This window comes from Botryllus schlosseri, chromosome 10, assembly GCF_051294905.1.
Source record: "Botryllus schlosseri isolate E-star chromosome 10, Bs_hap1, whole genome shotgun sequence".
NCBI classification, from domain to species: domain Eukaryota; kingdom Metazoa; phylum Chordata; class Ascidiacea; order Stolidobranchia; family Styelidae; genus Botryllus; species Botryllus schlosseri.
Window position 1 is genome coordinate 2711553 of NC_137245.1, and position 22342 is coordinate 2733894.

General features: G+C 41.1%; 2 protein-coding genes and 1 long non-coding RNA gene across 4 annotated transcripts in view; 2 read left to right on the forward strand and 1 right to left on the reverse strand.

Annotated features, from left to right (window-relative positions):
* The window catches only part of LOC145447823 (uncharacterized), a 245308-nt gene that overhangs the window by 50022 nt on the left and 172944 nt on the right, over positions 1-22342 (forward strand). The window lies entirely within an intron of this gene.
* The window catches only part of LOC145447847 (uncharacterized), a 287550-nt gene that overhangs the window by 1802 nt on the left and 263406 nt on the right, over positions 1-22342 (forward strand). The gene's annotated exons all lie outside the window — the stretch shown is intronic.
* Positions 11926-15995, reverse strand: LOC145447832 (uncharacterized). Of its 2 annotated transcripts, XM_080326111.1 has the most exons (4): positions 14773-15995; positions 13800-13901; positions 13259-13342; positions 11926-12209 (listed from the first exon to the last, which is right to left on the reverse strand). In XM_080326111.1, exons 1-3 carry the CDS (start codon positions 14783-14785, stop codon positions 13263-13265), a joined length of 195 nt encoding a protein of 64 aa, XP_080182237.1. In that variant the 5' UTR covers positions 14786-15995; the 3' UTR covers positions 11926-12209; positions 13259-13262. The 2 variants fall into 2 exon arrangements, with proteins under 2 accessions (XP_080182237.1, XP_080182236.1); XM_080326110.1 differs by lacking the exon at positions 14773-15995 and having other exon boundaries at positions 13800-14225.

Here is a 22342-nt window from a genome sequence, read left to right on the forward strand (position 1 = left end):
CTTTCGAGGTAATGATCTAAAAGCTCTTCCATGAAAATCATCAAAATCGATTTTATAAGAACCATACTGCCATCGCAAACAAAGAGTCTCACTGTATGCTTGGGTCCGAATAGTTCTTTCTCGTCACGTCGGAATTGTAATAGAAATGATGTGACGCTGATAGTATCGTGATGACAACTAACGAAAGACGCAAGTGCGATAGCTTTTCTAGGTACTGGGTGTCTAGCGACGATCTCGTATATATAATACGTTTTGTCCATACCCCGCATTATGCTACCTGTGCAGTCAAGATACATGGCATCTATTGCCCCAAGTTTATGGAAGATGCGCAAAGATTCTTCAGACCAAAGCAGTATGAACCCAGCCTTGCGAGAATAGTCCTGGAGCGTACCGTAGATTTTTTTGTCTTGGTCCCGAGCTACCTGTCTCTGGCGAATCATATCCAGAGCGGACCATTGGTCAGCATCGGGTACGTCAATTTTGTTCGCTTCCTGCCTAGCCTTCTTGAGGACACTTTGAGATGGCGAACCATCGCTGTTTCCTGATTGAAAAACATGCTCGGGTATTTTCCCAAGAAAATGCAGCGCTGTTTCACGAGGCTTTCCATTTCTTGAAAGTTTTTTGAACTCTAATCTGCGGTTTCCGGAGAGCCTTGTCGACTTGATACCAACATGTATGATTTTTCCAGTGAAAAAAAAACTTAAAATTTGCGAGGATTTGCACGATGGCATAAAATTTTTATTTTGCCAAGGCATGATTTGAACGTGCATTTGCCGTAGCACACCAAAACATGGTTGGAGTTTATTCCATTGAAATTGTGTCGCTTGAAAGCGTAACTGCAGTAATGATTAGACCCCTTCAAGCCAGCCCGCACAATATCGGTCCAGCTATTCAATGTTATGGTCCGTCCAACGACGGAGTCGGAGATCGATTTCCAATCGTCCTGAGATATCTCAAATGAGCATTCGTTTGGCAGATCTTCGCCAATCCAGACAGGCGTCTTTCCGAACGGATGAGACGTCTCCGGGGCTGGATGTTGATTTGGCTGTTGCTCAGAAGGAATTTCCTGGCCATGATGAATTTCCAACGATAGCTGCGAGTCTCTTTCATCATTATCTGGTGTACTGACAGAGCGGGTATTTTTCAAAGATTTGGCCGCTTCATCACTTTCACATGGTGGAGAGCTTGGTTGCAGCGAAGTTGAATTACTGGAATAATTCACTTCCTTATCAAATTCACAGAGCGATTTCGCTCTGTTGAACTCAGTCTGCAGATTCGGGCAAGATTTACATTTGCCGAGGCAGACGGACAGTTTTATTGAACAAAATTGCAATAAAAATATAATTCATGCTGCAGCATTACGATCTTTCGGGATTCCTGTGGATCATCCCGCCAGCTGCATTGATGGAGTGCAAATTAAAGGGGTACTGCGCTCTAAAAATGATGTGGTCTCAAATTGAAAATAAAAACGAACAAAAATTTTTGGCCGCAGCCATTTCCTTCAGAACACCACCGTAATGGAGCTGCATTTTATTGAAATTTCTACAAGACCAGCTACAGCGGCTGCTTGTTCAATTCGAGTCTCGCGTCAATAATAAATATTGAAAAATGTAAGCAGGCCGAAGAATAGTAAGAAGAAGAAGAATAGTAAAATCAATAATTCCTCTAGCTATGCGCAATTTCCCTAGCTGTGATATTATATGATGAACTTGAACTGTGGCAAGATCGCAAAATGAGCTGCAGTTTATCAGTCAATGCCAGTCAGTCAATCAGTCAATCTGTGTACAATGGATTCGGTGAATCAAAATTCCATTTACTGGGAGAGCTCATGACGAATCTCTTGGCATTGCCACATTCCACTGTATTCGTGGAATTGAAGTATGCTGCATATGGAAGCCTCCCCATTGTTTTTTGATGATGTGCGGTAGCGAGCAAGATGCCCCACAACAGATATTTATTAATGTCTAATACAGGGGCGGGCAACTTCTCCAGTCGGCGGGCCGGATATAGGAAAATTAAGTACTTGGCGGGCCGGATTGCTGAATCGAGACATTATTCGCCCATTTATCCACATACACAAGGAATAAATCGTATTTAATGAATGTATTTTAACGACAGTAATGCCACTTCAAAGCCAGTTCTCGCCGATAATGACGAGGATATAATGTGGATTTGAGAACAGCATTGTCATACAGGCGCCGCCATGTCTGCTTCTCTCTGATCATAGTGTCCTATATAGTGTGGACACAAGCAAATCTCACGGCTCAGTGAAATTGGTCTACGTCACACTTTCCATTTGGTCAAAGGCAATTTGACGGTAGTTTTTGACCGACATGCCGAGCATTAAATTTGATAAAACGGGTATCAATCGAAAGCTACCGCGGTGCTGGTTGCGAAAATATAAATTCTATTCTGCTCGAGGTTCTGGAACCCCCAAAATCAGCCTTGAATTTTGCATTGTAACGGAGTTTGGTATTGTGACGCAGCCATGCCGTCTGAGCAGCTCAGGAGCAAGCGCGCACGAGAGTAAGAGTGTGAATGCTCAATCGGTTGCGCAACAATGACCAATACGCTTGCGGTTTACTCTGCTCCTCACCTGCTCCCAGACGGCATAGCTGCGTCACAATACCAAACTCCGTTACGATGCAACATTCGAAGCTGATTTTGGGGGGTTCCAGGACCACGAGTAGAATAGAATTTATATTTTCGCAATTAATACCGCGATAGCTTTCGATTGATATCCGTTTTATCAATTTTAATGCTTGGCAAGCCGGTAAAAAATTACCGCCAAATTGCCTTTGATCAAAGGGAAAGTGTGACGTAGACCTATTTCACTGAGCCGTGAGATTTGCTTGTGTACACTGTACACACCTTATAGGCAATGTTCCCTCTAATTTTTGACGAGTCTGCGCACACTCACCAATTCACTGCGCAGACCCTTGGACAACAGTACTCAACGACTAAAAAAAAGGTCATCACTTCGGATTTGTTGTGCGCAACTTATATTTTCTGTGCGCAGAAACCGTGTCAGCACTGCGCATTTGCGCACGTGCGCAGCTTAGAGGGAACATTGCTTATAGGACACTATGCTGTGCTCAATCAACTCACGGTGCAATCCCTAATTAATATTTCAAGGTGTTCGATAAGCCCGGTACCACAAATTTACCAATATATCAATTCATCAGGGCTGAGAAGGTGATGAGATAGCGTCGTTGTTCAACTGTGTGACCTATTTTATCTCGATATTAAATTCATGCGGACCGCGGCATCTTAGAAATTTGACAAGTGGCCCACGACCCGTTTTGAGTTGTCGTCCCCTGGCATAAGCGGTGTCTTACAAAAGCCTACAAGTGTGCCGTGCTACAAGTCGGCGGTTACGGAATCAAAAATTAGAAATATCGGTCTGGTGTAAATGACCATTGTAGTCTACCAACACCATGATTACCACAAACGATATTATGGTTGAGTACATCATAAATGCCGATAATGCAAGTCTTCTCGCTTCGACGAACTTACGTGCAAGCTCCACTCGCACGTTGCGCATACAAATAACATATACAGTCACTAAAATTTGACGTAGTAAGCAAGTAGCGGGGTATCTCGGCAGACTATTGCCGCGGGCCACATTATCATATAAGACGGAAAACTGTCCGCGGGCCGGACAAAATCCCTTCGCGGGCCGGATCCGGCCCGCGGGCCGTATGTTGCCCACCCCTGGTCTAATAGATGGTGTAAAATCGAAAGATAATTTTTATGATGCCGCACAATATGAAAGCGACAAATTTGATTTTTTTTTGCGCTGTTGAATTCGTTTCATTAATTTTAGTTGAATAATCATGCAGTATATCATTCATATGTATTGAATTCATGAGTGGAACACTTCTTACCTGTAGATTTGTACCTTGGTCATCATGATTACTTGGTAAGGGCAAATTTTTCCTGCAATTTACTAATCTAGTGTTTTTTCGCCAATCTAGTGTTTTTTCACGACATAATCTTGTGTTTTTTCGGGAACCTAGAGTGGCAACACTGGTTGATCATTCTCGAGGCCACGGCCCGTGCTAGCGATTTCCATAACTTGCGGGTGCATTCTTTCGAGTCATTCTCGGGTCTCATGTCGGGAGAACAGGAGCCCGGACAAACCTCCGACGGGAATCGAACCGAGGCCGCCCGATTCTTAGGCGCTCATCGTCACCAGTACATGAATTCAATTCATATGGAGATGGAATTCAATTAGGAAGTGTCCCAGCGACCATCATCGCAAATGAATGAATCGGATACCGATTATATTATGACTTCACTATATAGATGAACAAACCTTGCTGTAGGAAAATGTAAAAGAGGCATCTATTTCGGAAAACTACTCGGTCACATGTGGGAGCTGTATGAAAAATCGAACCGCGGTCATTGACGAAAATAACAAGTTCCAATTATTTGATCACAGAAATTTTACGAGTAAAATTATTCCTGAGTTAAAAATAATAGATACAGATAAGGGATAAAGGTAATGGGATCTACGAAAGAACACTATAAGGCACGCTTTGAGGAATTCAGTACTCTAGCAGCGGAAATTTAAGTTCACTTCAGTGTGACAAACGGTCAATTTTAAATAGTTCAAATCACATTGACGAAGTAAAGCAATGTATGGGTTTTAATGTTCGATGTTCGAGCAACTAACAGGGATCGCATAATAGCTAGAAAACCTTACTACGTACGAGACCACCTTCATTATTCGATGAAATAAACCAAATAACATTGATTGAAAATAATGTTGGTTCCTGTGTGGGTGATATATGGGAAATCTGATCTCCTCTATAAGTGGATTTCTCATGTTTCATCATCAAAAACTCATCAAACAAAACTTCCCCGAGTTCAAATTGATAGATACAATGAGAAGAGACTTGTTGCAACCTACCTGGGATTGGTATGGTATAACCACGCATCTTCATGGATGGAAATCCCGCTTGGTTTCGATTTGGGTTACATGTTACTAACCAATTCCGATTATCCATCCCACCTAACCACTTAAATTCCACCTGTATACCAAGTGGGCGTGCTAGCTGGGAATACTTATGTGCAGACACTCGCATATTATGGAATGACCCTGACTCCTACTCCAACTTCCGGTCAAAACATAAATGTAGATAAGACTCGAACTATAGCCAATGGCAGCACGTTTATCAACGAATTACTGCGAAACGAGATGTTGAAAAGAAAAACGAAATCATGAAATTGCAGGCAGACTTCGAAAACGAGATAATTCTAAGCAGTCCAATTTCAATAAATTAAAGCGAAATGCCAGTTTACGTGCTCATTTTACACTAGGTATTGTCTGCCAAATTCATTAACAATGTCCGAGAAGTAATGTTTTTTTCTCTGGTCCGACGCCACATCTATTCATCGATATATGACGGTACAAAACCCCGTATCGTACCATTCATTCGCTTAAACTTTCGTTTGCAGTCTTGCCAAAGACTCTCAATATTGTTGGTGTGAACACCTTGAGGAGTCTTAAACAGGCGTTTGTGGCAGACTGTTTTATGCGTGTAGCCGTTGCCCATTCCTGATAAGCAAACGTAAATGTTTTGATAACATTCACCATTATCGCTTTATAAGACTTCATTTACCGGTTATGCCCCGATACGCTTCCCATTCATCCGACCAAATTTCGGTGCCCGGAGCAATATATCGTCGAATGAGTGGCAGCAAGGTACTTGCGTCCCGGCGATCGACGAATCGCATAAAACATTATATACTTCAAGTTTTGCTGACGTTAGATTTCTATTTTCTGTATACAAACTTTATCGTAAGGTCCACGCCTCCAAAAATCCATTGCTGTGGAATCGGTCTTGCTTGAGCGTTGGCACCACGGCCACCCGTAAAGTCTACAATATGCATTGGCTTCAGTGCTATCACGCCAAATACGAAAACTACTTGAATGGGACGTATATTGGCATCACATCAATCTCTAGCAACATACTCAGAGGGTCACGGCCTCACCGGGAGCACGGCTTGACTTCGCCAAGACGCTCAATGGCATGGCGTCACAATCGGTACCGTGCCACGTGTTAATCGGCATTCAGCTCGGGCGCCCCGAGCGGCCCCGTTCAGTAAAATGAATATTTTCCAACTTTGTGGGAGATTTTAGGGGTTTTAGTGGCCGGACGAGATTTTATTCAGTATTTTAGGAATCAGTGAAAAACTAGTTGATATAGCTGGTCGCCAGCGCTAAGATTATATACCCAGTAGGCTGTGTCATATAATCTCCTGTCGAGAATTTACTCAAATAGGCATAATTTTAGAAACTTACGTGGATAACTGCAAGCGATCAATCAAGCCATTGAGCAACTCATATAGGATGCAGTCCGGCAGGATCAACAGGTCACTCACCACTATACTGAGAGTACAGTAATTTTCTTCACCGACGACAGTAATCAAAAACTAGGGATATTCAGGCTTAGTGATTGTGTCTGATAACATGCTACATTATAATGTTATAAATAGCTGAAAACGCTTGTATTATTATTATTACAGCCACCGAAACAAGCGAAACAAAATGGACGTAATTTTCGAACTGTTAGCAGCAAGTCAAACAGCTCTCGGAGTCATAAACTATAGGCCATAGGGTATTCTTTCAAAATAGCATATTACTCGCTAAATTATGTACGGTACACCTAGTTTTTACCCACATCCCGCCGTACCAGTCGCAATTCCACCTTCCAGAAATAACTACAACCACATTCCGAAACAGTTATCCCGCCACGAAGCGCGATTCAAATTTACAGAATAATCTAGTAGTCACGCTCGGATAACCACGTACAATTAAGTGCACCCATTGGACTCATTTAGTTATATGTACTCGGAATAAAACTTGGATTCATGTTCAGCTAGCGAAACAGACGAGAAACGAATTTATACTGATGACAGCACTCTGTCAAAGTGCAACGGTATCTACAGGTTCCAAATAACTTCCCACATCAGAATACTTACCACCAAATTGGAATTCATTCCGAATAATTTGGTCCTCATGATCATCATTCCTACGTATTTTAAACATACTTCTGAAACATAAAAATCGAAACCCTAAAATAACCATTCGAAACCATCCCGAAAGGTTTTTACGGTTCTGTGTTTGCTGGGTTGCGTCACAATTTTCAACTCGATCACAGTGCAAAAATCGTGGTTAATTTTAGGGGCAGAATATAATTTATATTTTGATAATCAGTACTGCGGCAGCTTTTCATTGATACCCACTTCATCAAATTTAGCGCTCGACAAGCCGGTCAAAATGGTCGTAAAATTGCCTTTGGACAAATGGAAAGTATGACGTAAACCAAATGCTGTCAGTCGTTCAATCTCACTGTGCCCACACCATGCTTTCACCCCTAATGGGTGGGCTGGACCCAGATTAAGAAACCTGCCTTTCACAAACGCTCTTTATGCTTGTAACGCGGCCCTGTTAACACTACACCATGAACGAAATACACTATTTGACAGGACTTGTTATTTTTGGCATATGCCAACAATTGCTTAATTTTGACATTTTCAAATTTTTATTTTTGGCATCTGGCTCCTGAAATGGCAAAAATAACATGACCTGACTATGTATGAGCGATATAGAATTCAGGGCAACTTCGTTTTCGCTTGCATCACCGAAGAATGTGGAAAGTCAGAAATGCGTAGTGAATTATTGACAATTGTCAGGCGGGAAAAGACTGCCAAGAACTCCTATTACGAAGCTAAATAAATATTTTCGCGATGACAGAAAGGCCGCATACTATGCAAAGAGTGGAGCCTAATTCCTCTGCCGAGTAGCGATTCTATATTCAAGCAACAAAATCAGTTCTCAAGAAGTATACTCACATTCAAATCCGTTCAGCTCATCACTGAAATGTAAGGCAGCGCACCACCAGACTTGAGTGACAACTTTCACAGTCGAGTCGCCAATCGACGGCCGTAACCTTGGCACGGATAACCCGCGGCGGAAGTCGCTGTGTTGACTGAGGAGGTGAGGATTCTGCCGGGGGAAGTACGGATATTTACACGCCCGTCAACGTATACGAACTGTGTGAAATTCATGCTGTTGCTTTATCATTATCAAACTTTATATGCATGTACTGGATAAACTTTTATATAGAAATCAAGGCAATTGGAGCTTTTGTGACAGATATAAAAATGGCCACAAACAAAGTAAGTCTCGACAAAAACGTGAAAAGGGAGCCTAGAACTCCCTTCCAAAAGATGAAGCTCTGCTGTTGGAGCTGGTTAAGCAGAACCCGATTTTAGAGAATAAAAAACGGACAAGGTCTGTACAGCGGCCAAAGACCGCGAATGGGAGCTGGCTCCGGAGTTGACTGCTGTCGGCATCAGCTGCCAGAGAACAGTCAAGTGCTTGAAAAGCGATGGAAGAACATGAAAGACCGTTCGAAGGCTGATACCGCGTACCTCAAGAAAGAGCGCCGATTGAAGTTGAAATGGACCCCCTTTTGGTGAGGGGGTGTCATGTATGTTTTGGATTACAGGATTTGAATGGTAGATTGAAATGAAAATTTGTTTCATAGCAGTCGTCTCGGGTCAAATTCAAGATATCGGCAATCCATTCGACGACGACGGCATAACGTCCTGTGAGTAATTATACATCTGATACAGTAGTCATTGCATAATTAATAAACGGGATGACAACGAACAATATGAACATGGAAGGCAGAGTTTCAACATGAACCACAGCTGTAGTTCTAATTGCCGTGGTGAGTGGATGCGGCTCAGTTTTGAACAACGAACTTGTATTTTTTTAGACGAGAGTTTAATTGAATTTCATTTGTTAAAGACTGAATACATGAAAGAAAAAAATGAAGAAAGAAATGTGGCTGTACGAGCTGAGGTTAAGAGAGAACAAAATGATGGAGAAGGAGAGTGAATTAAGATAAGACGAGCGTAGGCTAAAGAAGAAGATTGAAGAATTTCTAGTATATAACAAATTACAAATCTTCTAGTCTAACAGAAATTGAAGGCAGCAGAATGGAGTGGAGATAGATTAGACGCGGAGCAGGTTATTAAACTGTTCCCAACTGATTTTCCTCAACCTACACCACAGTTTATATATTGCAGATTTGACAGGCTTGGCCGTCGTTGTCAATTTAGCTCTAATCGATGGCACTTCGGTTAACCTTGTGCAATGAAGATTCTCGAAAATACGATTCCATTGTTTTTAATGAATATCAATCAATATCTGCACGAATGGATGGAAATTGTTTTCAACGCGTAATCTCACTATGAGTGTACTGTTCAGAAAGATAGATACTCTCACACATTCACTTGCCGACTCTTGGGGCAATACAAATACAAATTCTAAAAAATTCACAATATCATGATGGCCCTGCAAGAGATTAATCGGACCCTTCAACAATTGGCGAATAGTAGTAAATCCAGACAGAAATCATCAGCTTGCCGTCATGGTTTACACTCTGACATTTATTTTGATCATGCCGTCGCAAATTCCGTAGACATATATCACCAATATCGTACATGCCGGTTAGTGAGACCTGAGGACATGCGAGTTCCAGCTTATTGCAAAAAGATTGAACATCTGCATATATTACCATTGGGCACAGTCATGCGTCAAACACATCACCAAAAATATTTGTAAATGATATAAATTATTGTGTGGGTTGGAGGAAAATGATATAAATCATTTGGTCGGTTTGCGGAAAAAGGTTACAACCTGCATGCAATCCATGTGTTGGAGCCTCCAAAGAATGCCGGCAATTCTGCACCTCCGTTATGGTAGTTAAAGGGGCACCGTTATGGTAGTTAACTAATACGCAAGCTCTGCATTCAATAAATTTCTGCCATTCAAAGAAATATCAACAAAGCTCTCAGAATAGAATGCATCTTTCGAAGAAGAAAATCCCAAATGGATCAAGATGGTTATTGTACATGTCTCATTCCAAGACAACGATCAGTGCAAAGCTAATTGACTATTTTAGTGATGAGGCTATTATGTAAGGATACGGCGCAGATATTTTGATTACAGCTTCAAACTAACCATGATTGTATTCATGATTATGCGGAGCCATAAGAATTTTCTAGTCATGACTAAAAGCTTGAAGAAACATTCATGGATAGGTTACAAATTGGCCACCGTATGCCGTTCTAGATTGATTTGCATTTAATTTTTCAACCGTAGATGCCATTCAGTCAAACCAGGTCGTGGTTGAGGATAAGCTCACCCTGCTATTGTCACGGATGTGATGTGTTGCCTGGTTTAGGCTGTACTGTAGTGGCTCCGGTGTGTCGAATAATGAAAAACCATATAGATCTACAGAGATAAATGCATTGAATCACAGGACTACGTGCTCAAGTTCTGATTATGGCATATCTGACTTGGGTTAGCAGGTAATTGCCACTGATACTGGTATATTTGAAGAGCTTAACTTTTAAGCGATTTGCTAATATTTTACACCTGTTACACCATAGTTGTATGTTCTTGGTTGTTCGCGACGTGAGCGGCGCTGCAAGTCAATAGGCAATGGTAGGAGGGCGAAATCATAGGTCCATCTGGACTCAGCGGGGCTTTCCCGACGTTCTTTTCCCGTGGTCCACAAACGACCAATGAAATTTGCGCCCTTTCGAGCTCCCCCCAATTGTCCGGGTTTTGAACCAGTTCAAGAGTTGCTCAACTCCAAATTTAAAGAGCACTCATTCATTTCAAACAGTGGGCGTCAGTTCACCGAACATATCTTATAACTTGGACCTTATCAGAAACCGAATTTATCCAATTAGCATTTAAAAAGCTTGCAGCTTTAATATCACGTTTCGCATTCAGTCTTTGTATTTGAAAAACCGAAAACAAGGTATGGATCATCAAACAGGTCTGGTATTAATGGATTTTGCAGAAAATTACTCTTTCCACATACAGGGGTATCATTGGACCCACCACCCACCAATACACTACGAACCCAGTAGTGTAGTTTGCTAATACAAGTCTGCAAGCAAATGAAATTTCACATTTTAGTCTTTGTTTTCTATCCGAATAGTTGCTGCACGATGCAGTCATGGTATATTTGATTTAGTTTTAAACTATCCCAATTTGAACGATGTTGAATATTTTAGTCATGTGCTGCGCAGTGCGAACACAGAAGATCATTTTACAATTTGTGCAAGAATAAAAAAGATTACTTCGGAGTGGATGCTGCGTGGACCTTTTTTGGTCTCCAGCCATGGTAAATCACTATGTAATGGAGTTGGTAGCACTATGAAACGAGCTACAACAATGGAAAAAGTCTGAGACACCCACTGAATGATCAGATTTCGAATGTGGAAAGAATGTTTAATTGCGTGCGAAATCTTGAAAAAATTAAATTTATAAAATTGCTCAAAGCACGAATCGCATACTGCAAAATCTTTTCTGGAATCTCGATTTCAGCTCGGTGCCACAGTCAAAGTTACTCAAGCCTTTCATAATTTTGGGCCATTGTCATTAACACAGCTAGAAGCAAAACGTGTCAGCCAAGTCGAACAGTATGCATTAGGAGTTGAGTTGAACGAAGACACGGAAAAGCACAGTGAACTTCGTCAAAACCAATTTGTATGGTCGGTTTATGGCATAAACTGATAGATTGACATGGTCATAGAGTTGTATAAGCCAAACAACGATCCCTTGCACTGTAAAAACTGTGGCCACCTTACAGAGGTGTTTCAAAAATCACCCAAAGGAGGTGGTATTTTCTCCACCCGTAAAGGGTGGTGGGCTCCCCCACCTATTTTAGGTGGAAAATTTTCCTCCCCTATGCTATCGGTAAACCACCTCATCAGCCTATCCAGATACCACCTCATCCTATCCGGATATCTTCGTCAAACGACTTCGATGCGCACAACATCCAAATTAAATCTTCATAATCCACGTTGACATAAATCACAATATCGCCTGTATTCCAAAACTTTATTTTCAAATTAGTCCCAGATTTTACCAAGTTTGGTGCGAACAGCAGAACTCGTCTCTTTCAACAGTGTGCTAGAACTGACATGAAAGTGAGGGAATTTCTGATGTTTGTCGAAAACTGTATGTCGAATATCCAGTAGACTGAAAGCATCACTGCAAATCCCTCATGGAAGCTGTTGATATCTCGGACTGTCTCCCCATCAAAGTAGATGGCCCACTCCTTCTTTTCCACAGCAGAACAAATTGTAAGGTAGGCTGATCTGGGCATCTGAAGAAAGGTTTGGTATTGTGAAACAGGTCAAACATACATATTGGCAGTGTATTATAACTATTCAAAAATACATGCTCACTTGAGTAGTATCAAAAGACTGTCAAACTACTTCTACTTGTAGCTGGTTTACAACATAACTCGTACCGAGTAAAATTATGTCTTCCTACTTCTACTTCAGTATAGCCTTGTTAACTGCGTTTAACGCCTCTGGCTCGGGCATATGAACATTAGATGGACTTGACAACCAGGTGTTAGTCAGCAGCTCACGCTGACACCAACTTTTTATCGTCACCATGCCGACCTCTTTTTGACTGTCCAGTCCTGCGGGCTGGACACCCTCAAAAGTTTTTAAATTTGTAACACTGTTTTACTGCAACTGTCATGTTATTACTCATATTGAGTAAGTTGCGAATATGCATCTATCTAGTTGAAAAGTGGCCACCTTCGAAATACAGCTAAAATTATGCGTTTAGTTCTACTTTTTGAAAAAGCTGTACTACTCAAGATGTCCACTTGAAGTATATAACACTAACATGACTTGCAGATCACCACTTATATACTTGTAATCGCGTAAATATATGGCGTGATGATCTGAATCTGGGCCTAAAAATTAGGTTATCATTCATGTTGCCAATTGAGTGTGTGGACACCCAGAAATTGCTTTGCGAAACGCCATTTGTACACCACTGCTTCACTGCGACTGCGATGAAAAGGGTGCACGGGCTTGTCAACAGCAGGGCGTTTGAGAAGGAGTAAATATTCAAATGCCCTTATCTGATCTTATTTCATCGGTTGCAGCTATAAAAAATATGACTGCTCTGCTGTCGAATTCCCAGCCAAATGATTAGTTATGAAAGGCTGCCAGACTAAAAACGATTTAATAGCAATGGGATGTATATACCGTTGAAAAAATGTGTTTAAACTACAATTACATTATTGCTATAAAATGCAAAGTTCGACTAGGACTGTCGAATCGTTCTGACAGTCCCGAATTATGTATACTTCAAATCAAACAACTGCTTGATAATATCGATAAATATTCGTACTTGATCAGACAGGAAGAAGTTTATTTTTGAGGAAAATGGCAGGTAGACTAACCAATGTAACCATCCAGTCCAGATCGTCAGATTCTGTAATACAAAATACAACTAACTTACAGAGCATAAGTGTGTTGTTAGCTATGGAGGCATTGGTGTAGATCAGGGTTGACCAACCTTTTTGCTATTCACGGCCTGATTTCCTAATATTAAAACAGCATGCGGCCGCATTCCAGCGCACAGTCGTAATGCACCAACTTGAAGCCAAATATCCGCATTAAATTGTCGATTATGTCCATTTATTTTATACTCCGAGCTCACCTATTTATTCATATCGGCTTCTAAGGCTACAGGTTGATCCCCCTGGCATAGATCAAAAACGGCACAAAAACTCATGGCAAGTCCTGATGTTGATTGCTGTACAATTGAACATGACTAATGAGCACATATGGCTAATAATGGATCACAATTAATTACTTGATTGCATAATTGACGAGATCGTAAGTTCTGTTAAAACCAACAGCTCAGTTCAAAATTTAGTATAACTCACCAGAACTGTCGTTTCCGTCATGAGTACCTGGCGTCGAATTGAGGGCGATTTCCGACAGCACATCCAATGGATCACTCATTTTCACGGCAATGCAATATTTACCTGGGTAAAGAGATGTGTACTTATGGGAGCAAGGAATACTGACGGAACTAAAATTGGCTTTGCAGCATTGCTTTTCAAACTGTGAGATGGCATGCACTTGTGTGGATATACAATATGCAATATGCATATACTTTACTTTTGCGGGCGTGGAATAATTCAAATTAACTTGATAGGACATTCAGTACAGTGACACCAAAACTTAGTCTTCATGAAGCATTTTTGAAAGCTGTTGGACGTGCGACACACAACCAATCGTAGTTCTTAAACACAACAATGCTGTCTCGCACCAGCAAGAGTCAATGTACTATCAATATCACGCAAACGCAATCAAAAGCAGGTATATGGTAGGCTTACCATATTTTGGAAATCTAAAAAGAGGACACTTTTTCAGAAATTTAAAACTTGCAAAACCGGAATAGAATTCTCCCCACTTTGTGATCGGTTGACTAAAAAAAAAGGTCATCTTTTCGCTCAGAGCTAAAATTGCCGTTTTTAACTCCGAAATACCCGCTGGAGCTTCACTTCTGTGCTAATTTGCGGCATATCACTCGCAATTTCAAAAAAGAGGACAAAAGGGCGTCCTCCGAGGACACTTTCAAAAAAGTCAAAAAAGAGGACAAATCCTCTCAAAAGAGGACGTATGGTAAGCCTAGTATATGAGCAGACCAGGGGTGGCATTACAAAACAAGAAGCGTACTGCAGAATTCGGTCCTACAAAACATGTATGCCGACGGGCCACGGCTACCAGTGAATTATACGCTGGATAAATTCGACAATAGAAATGTAACGACTATCGCACTAGAATTGGACTACTAAAAAATGTTCAGCTAGCAGCAAGTAAATGATGTGAATTCAGTGTGTGCTTACTTACAATTACTTGACATATTGCAATGTCCCCTTTGAAGACGTCATCATCTCCGACATCTGCATACTCCAGATCTAGATACTGGCCTAATCTTCTGTCATAACACTGGATTTTGAAGTCACGATCATGGAGTTCACCTTTGTGTATTTCCGAAACCTCTCTTCTTATCTCAGAAGCGTCGTCGACAGTAATCAGCGGACAATAATTTGATAGCTTAACTAACAATTTCATGGCTACCTAAACAGACAGATTGATTAGCAAAGGTTCATTAATAGCTGGTATCTGGCCTGCACCGTCATGTGATGAGAATCTAAATGGCATCTGTAGCTGTTGCATGCCGTGGCAATGTGATTGCACGATCTAATTTCACAGCCGAAGACTTGACAGGCTGGGCAAGTATGTCCAACACGATAACGCATTTCTAATACAAGCATGACAACGCCAATCCATAATCCAAAGCCAACTATCTCCCTCTCGTATACTCCATGGACTCACAAAAACTCGCTTCTCTTACTACAAAATTTGTCGAAGACAACTGTGTTGTCGGCGCCATCTTTTTACCACCCGAACTTTTTAGTGATACAACAACCAATCAGAAGCAGGCATGAGTCTGACGATTTCATTCACCGTCTGTATCATTCTGACGTCACAGTAAAAATCACAGACCTAGTAACTCGCACCGTAACAATGGCAACAACAAACTTCTAACTATATACGGTAACGGCATATAACTAATATACGTAGTAACCTATATAGTAACGGACGAACTACTAGTACAGCGGACGACCAACGGACGATTGAATAATTGTTGATTCCAACACTTTCAAACTGAACATTGAACAAATATCTGCTCCCCGCAATGAAGATAGAGATTTTCATTCAATGATTATGTGCACGGTTGCGCGGTTGGCTTATAACTATTACAGGGGTTCTCAACTTCCCTCGTATAACGGGCCGCATTTTACCAGCAAAAGACCCTGCGGGCCGCAGAACATTATCACCATGTATTTGTGGGCTACTATTAAATTTAGGCTACTGTAGGCTATATACCGGTCTTACACGGGCATTTAGTACATTTTTATGCATTCAAAAGCATTAATGAACAGCGTTCGTAAGTTTGCGGTTGCTTTTTTTTGTGAGAATATCAATCTTCCAGCGGCGCAATTAAATCCCTTAATGTAGCGTGCATTGTATTCGTTGCCAAGTCGGTATGTGCACCTCCAAACCCTTCCATCAGAGAATTGTAGTAATTGCGTTCATAATGAAAGATGTCGCGGACCGCAAAATAATCGTCTGCGGGCCGCGGGTTGAGAACCCCTGAACTATTATCTCGCTGTCTCTGTGTACCGATATGAGGGTCACATATTACATACCAATGTCCTTCCGGCCTTCATATGTGTGTTTAACCAGCCACCTTGGGCACACGCATTAAATTTCGCGACAACAACCCCGTATGCGCACCTCACGCGTATAGGCGGATTCATCATCCACGGTCAAATAGGGGTGGAAAGAAGGATATCACCTTTCGGGAGGTGTATTATAGTCACCCTCCTTTTATCATGAGTGGAAACAATATTTCCGCCCTAATTCCACCCTAAAATCCGCCTTTATTTTTTACAGTGTGGTTGACAAATTTTTGTGCACAGTAGAAGTTCCTTCTTTATTCAATAATCAGGAACAGTATCAACTGACAAACGAATCAAAAGTAAAAGTCGATCAAGGCTGGGAGAAATATCGGTCGGGAGCCTTTTTTGTTCGAAGAGCTATATTGGCGCTATTTTTCCATCTCAATTCCCAAAGACCCATACATGACAATTAACTGTCACGTCACAATTGAAAATTTGTGACATCATCGTAGCACTAATTCAAACTCACGATACACAGGATTTCATATTTTCTCAGTAAAACTGGTATTTACTCTTCGAAAATAAAGCTCGTAACGAGAGGTAAGTCGCAGACGGGCCAAGCCTCACCATTAATAACACAATTCATCGTATTGCTACAAAAACAATGAGCTGCGCCCGCAAATGCGCAGTATATAGAAAGCGCGATGGATCCACCAAAGTTTTTGTTTGAATTTTATTTGTAGATATGTCGTTAAAATATAGCGATAAACAAGACATTTGGTGTTTTAGTCAAATGATCTTCCTCCGTAAGCTGTCATAGGCGGGCTTAACCCTACCGACAAAAATCCAAAGATTGGTATTTTGGGTAGATATAATGTAACATAAAATCTGGAAAAGTAGTGGATAAAATGTAAGATGTAATTATAGATAACTAACCTACGGATAGATGGGCAGCACGAGAGTCACGGTCGAGTGATGCGACAACGGCAGATTTGTTGTCGCTTCATTGCATGACACGGGAGCGTAATTGCTAATCCCATAGATCAGTGCTCTTCAACCGGGGTGGTCGTACACCCTAGGGTGTACCAGAATTCGCAAAGGGTGTACCACTCGGATGGGGTGTACAGGGGTGTACCAGATCCGAGTAACAATGAGCCGATGGCTAGCTATCACAAATGCCGGTTTATACGTCAGTACAGACAGGTTGACGCACAGGTTAACAAGCAATATGGTACAATGTTATCTCAAGTGTAATACTGTACACCGCTTCATTGTGATGTCATAAGCAAATATTTCTTCTATTCATTTAGCCGTCGGCAATAGACCAATGGTTCCGTTTGGTGTTGTAAAGTATGCAGTTGACAAACATGTGTTCAGCTAGTCATTTGTATTTTATTGATTTGTGAGGAAACCGCCGCGATAGCTCAGACTTTTTGAATCCGTGCTTACTACCCGACGCTAATAAATACCGCAATGCACATAAATGAAGTGACGTAGTTAGCCAGGGTCGAAACAGCTTCCATATTGAAATCGAAACCGTTTTGTTCTAAAATGCCGATTGTATGTCCAATCTTTCGCCATACATTTGCAATTTAGTGTTTTGTTATAAGTGATGTAAATTAGCGACAATAGACTGTGTATAGCGGCATACGATCTGAGGTTACTGACATCTCTTGCAGCCCATGTGCTACTATCGACTGTGTGTGGTGTGTGGCAGGCCTGATGCGCAGTAGGCTGGTGCGACTGCTATCATCGCTTATCTGAATTACCGCTTCTGCAGCAGTAGCTTTACCTACTCTCCCCCCAATACTGTTACATTTAGGACAGGTTGATTATCGTTCGTTATATCATGCTGTTTTTGCTCTGACACGAAATAAATTTGCGTAGGGTTACCATACGTCCTCTTTTAAGAGGATTTGTCCTCTTTTTTGACTTTTTTGAAAGTGTCCTCGGAGGACGCCCTTTTGTCTTCTTTTTTGAGATTTTGTCCTCTTTTTTGAAAATTTAGGTCAGATTTAGAGCAAATTGATATGCCGTAAATCAGCACAGAAGTTACGCTCCGACGGGTATTTCGGAGTGAAAAACTGTGATTTTAGCTCTGAGTGAAAAGTTGACCTTTTTTTAGTCATCCACCTAGCAATGCGGAGAGAAAAACGATATTTTGAGCTCTGAGCGGAAAGATGACCTTTTTTTAGTCAATTGATCACCAAGTAGGAAAAATTCACCGGTTTTTTAGAATTATTCTCCGGTTTTGAAAGTCTCAAATTTCTGAAAAAGTGTCCTCTTTTTAGATTTCCAAAATATGGTAAGCCTAAATTTGCGTAGCGGGCTGCCTAACTGGCTGCGAATAGACTCTGTGACCAAATACTATTTTATTCAAATCCAATTTTTTTGACGGCAGTACCTCCGCTTCTACTGGTCGGAATTGAACCAAATTTGAAGAGCATAATTTTTATAGACAACCTAATACTTTCATGGGGTGAACAGAAAAATTTCAAATTTTTCGTTATTTATTTTTGTATAGTAAATAGAAACTTTCCTCTCCCGTAGCAAGGCGGCTACTAGTTGGAATTGAACCAAATTTGGTGTGTAGGCTTAAGTTAGGTAACCTAACAATTTTATCAAGTAGCCAGTACGATTTGAGAAAAATAGTCATGTTTGAAGACCCCTGATGAACAGGGGTGTACGAGTTTTGAGCAAACCTTAAAAGGGTGTACCACGTCGAAAAAGGTTGAAGAGCACTGCCATAGATGACGACCCGAGCGCTCAAATTAAATAAAGTTGATCTTATTTGAAAGCTACAGTCGCGCTGATTCTGATAATATACATTCAATTTTCATCAAGGCAATGGAACCACCCCGAAATAGCCTTCAAAATATGAAAATCGGCATTGTTCTAAAACAATTGCAACGGCGCAGCACAATGACCATAACAACGGTCCGTGCGTGGTTGCGATTGTTTAGAACAATGCCGATTTTCATATTTTGAAGGCTATTTCGGGGTGGTTCCATTGCCTTGATGAAAATTCAATGTATATCATAAGAATCAGCGCGACTGTAGCTTTCAAATAAGATCAACTTTATTTAATTTGAACGCTCGGGTCGTCATCTATGGGATTAGCAATTACGCTCCCGTTTCATGCTATGAAGCGACAACAAATCTGCCGTTGTCGCATCACTCGACCGTGACTCTCGTGCTGCCCATCTATCCGTAGGTTAGTTATCTATAATGTAATCAAGTGAAGGAGTTGTAGTATAGGTGTATGACGTAGTAGATAATCAACAAAAAGATATATAGGGGAGAGGAGGCCAAGATGAGACACGGGGCAAGATGAGACATGCAATTTTTTCACAGAAATATTTTCTGGTGGACAGATTCCTTCAACTATGTTGTTCCCATAATGCCATTCCATAGTCCTACCATATTAACAAGGCAAACAGATTTGAGGTTGGGCAGAAAAATGCCAAAAACTACATTAGCCTATGTCAGTTATCTGCAGGGCTTCGGAGCAGCCGTAAATTTGCATTGCTCCGGCTCCGGAGCTTTCTTCTATCATACATCAGCTCCGGCTCCAGCTCCGGAGCAGCATTATTACCACTGCTCCGGCTCCGGCTCTGAAAACTATCGAAGGTGTCTGTCTATATCAGGGGTGATCGAGCAACCCGCGGCCTGCGGGCCATATACGGCCCGCGAGAAGGCATTGCGTAGCCCGCGAGCTAATTTCCCATTATATTATCGAAATTATGTTATTATCGAAATTGAATGGCTCAGATTGTGAACTCGCTAGGCCAACAAAAAATATGATTAGTCTGGCCGCGGCACTTGGAATGTTGATGACTGGACTAAAATATCAGTTTCGACGCATTGGCAGATCCAGGGTCCAGTCACATTTTTAGTAAATCGACGTATATTACAATAAACTAAAAAAGCACTTTACTCCGTGCCACAGCATTAAAATTATGATGCGGCGTTTTAACACTGGCACTGCACTCATTACCATTAGGCCAGCTCAATTCAATCTTTAAATGTGCGATTATTATTCAACTGTAACTGTAGTATAAGGGCAAAATGGGCGGATATAACGACGTGATTAATAGAAATTCGATTTGTACCAAATGGCCAATGGTTTGACGTTCGATATTGGTGCACTCGTTATCAGTCCACCCGATGTCGATCAAGTTTATCGGAATAATATCTTCCTGTTGAAAAGAATCGAATAATCGAAATAAACACTGTGCCATGCACATTGCGCCATGCCCATAACGAATTAAACTATGCAGTATGCACATTGCACATTTACAAGTGTACGAAACAGATGATTCCAAATTGGAAATCGCGTATCAAATCAGTAGTTTGTCTCCAACACAGAATACCATGGGGTTTTGGCCTACTCTTATGTCATCCCCTATTTAAGCTCGAAAATCCTTACTGGAGTGAATGAAAATGCGGAGCAGTAATGAATTGCAATTAGCATGCATAATTTCATACTCGCAATAACACTGTCCACTTTCGCGGCCCGACTAAAGAACTATCACGAAAAAACGAGTATTTGCTTATCCAATTCATAGCAAAGATGAGATGGAATTTCTCGGTTCGTGCTCGTCATATCGACATGCGCAACGAAATCAAGTTTTTATCATCTCTCCCATTTCGTGTAATACATAGTGATCATTATTTTCGAACCGTATACAATTGGCCAACAAGGCTGTGCTGATGATGAAATTGCGGGTATGCCGAATACCCACACTATTCATAGGTATATGTCGCATACCGAGGCTCGGCATTCATGCATGAAAATTGAACATTGAACATACAACTGCTCTACTGTTAAACCCCCAGGAACATGGTTAGTCGGAAAAGGTAGCGCCAAAGAGGAAAAGATTCTTAATTTCGCGAAGGCCTGCTGTTAAATTCAGTGAACTCAGCAGATATGGTTGTTGCATATATAATAGCATCTTATGAAATACGTCGGAGCCGGAGCTACCCCTCAAATAACTGGCTCCAGCTCCGGCTCCGGCTGAATTTTATATAGAGCTCCGGCTCCAGCTCCGGTAAAAATGCACGGCTCCGGGGCTCCGGCTCCGGCTCCAAAGCCCTGGTTATGTGAATTCATGTTTGTAAGGGCATACCTATCATAGTACTTAATATTATAAAACAAGAATACTGGAGCTGGTTGAGTGCAATATTAGCAGTGTAATCATGCGCTTACCTATGAAAAGTATGGGACAGATTTTTTTTTATTCAAATTCATATGTAAATTTAGGTGTGGGGGTAAGATGAGACAAAATCATGGGAGTAAGATGAGACATGGGTATCAGAGGGCTTTTCTATTGAAGGCCTCGGAAGATTAAAAATTTACTGTTGAAGGCACACAAAATGTATTATTTATCTAGTAGTTTACCAGATGTGACATTACAAAACAAAATAATAACGAAACTCTTAATGTTGCTGGATCTCATGGTTAATTGGTTTTCGATGTCATTTATATTTGTATATGATGTACCAATTCTTTTTAAAAACGAATTATTTCATGATTATTATATTTTATTCACAATGTTGCTGGTTGATTCATCATTTGGGATGAATTGGTGGTGTAATGAGCATGAATTGCTTGGTGTCTCATCTTGAACACAGTGTGTCTCATCTTACCCTGACCTGGGGGTAAGTTGAGACATTTAAGCAAGGATTTTTGAGGGCCAAGAAATCCATCAGTATAACTCAAGCCATCGTCATAGAAAGTAGAGATCACAGGCTTTCCATTGGTACCAAAATTAATCCTCAGAAGGCATTACTCTTTGAGTGGCCTTGAATTACCAGAAAAGTGTCTCATCTTGGCCTCCTCTCCCCTAGGTTCCATGTGGTACAGAATTTAAATATGAAAGTGTGGGATGTTGCAAACAGATATATTTATGTGCGTAAATATAAAACAAAACATATATAAATTCGTGAAAACACAATATAAGCAGAGGGAATGAATATAGTAAAATGGATACTGACTCATTCCAAAGCTACTCTACCATAGCACCTTACGTCGTCAGGGGTATAAAGATGTAGGTAGGGCCTTAGCATCTCCTTATCTGTCGCGATATCGGGATTGCCCACGCAACGGACCCACCCAAGTTCACCGACAGTGCCAAATCTGCGATACACACGAAATGCAGGTTGCAATAAAGTTTCAACTTTTTAAACAATTTTGACATTTTTTGACCTAACGCTACAATTTTGACCTT

Coding starts and splice junctions, on each gene's coding strand:
- LOC145447832 (XM_080326110.1), bottom strand. CDS start 13,862: ATGTGCTGTCGGAAATCGCCCTCAATTCGACGCCAGGTACTCATGACG. Junction 13,343..13,799: donor TGACGGAAACGACAGTTCTG/GTGAGTTATACT, acceptor TTTGTATTACAG/AATCTGACGATCTGGACTGG. Junction 12,210..13,258: donor ACTTCTTCCTGTCTGATCAA/GTACGAATATTT, acceptor ACCTTTCTTCAG/ATGCCCAGATCAGCCTACCT.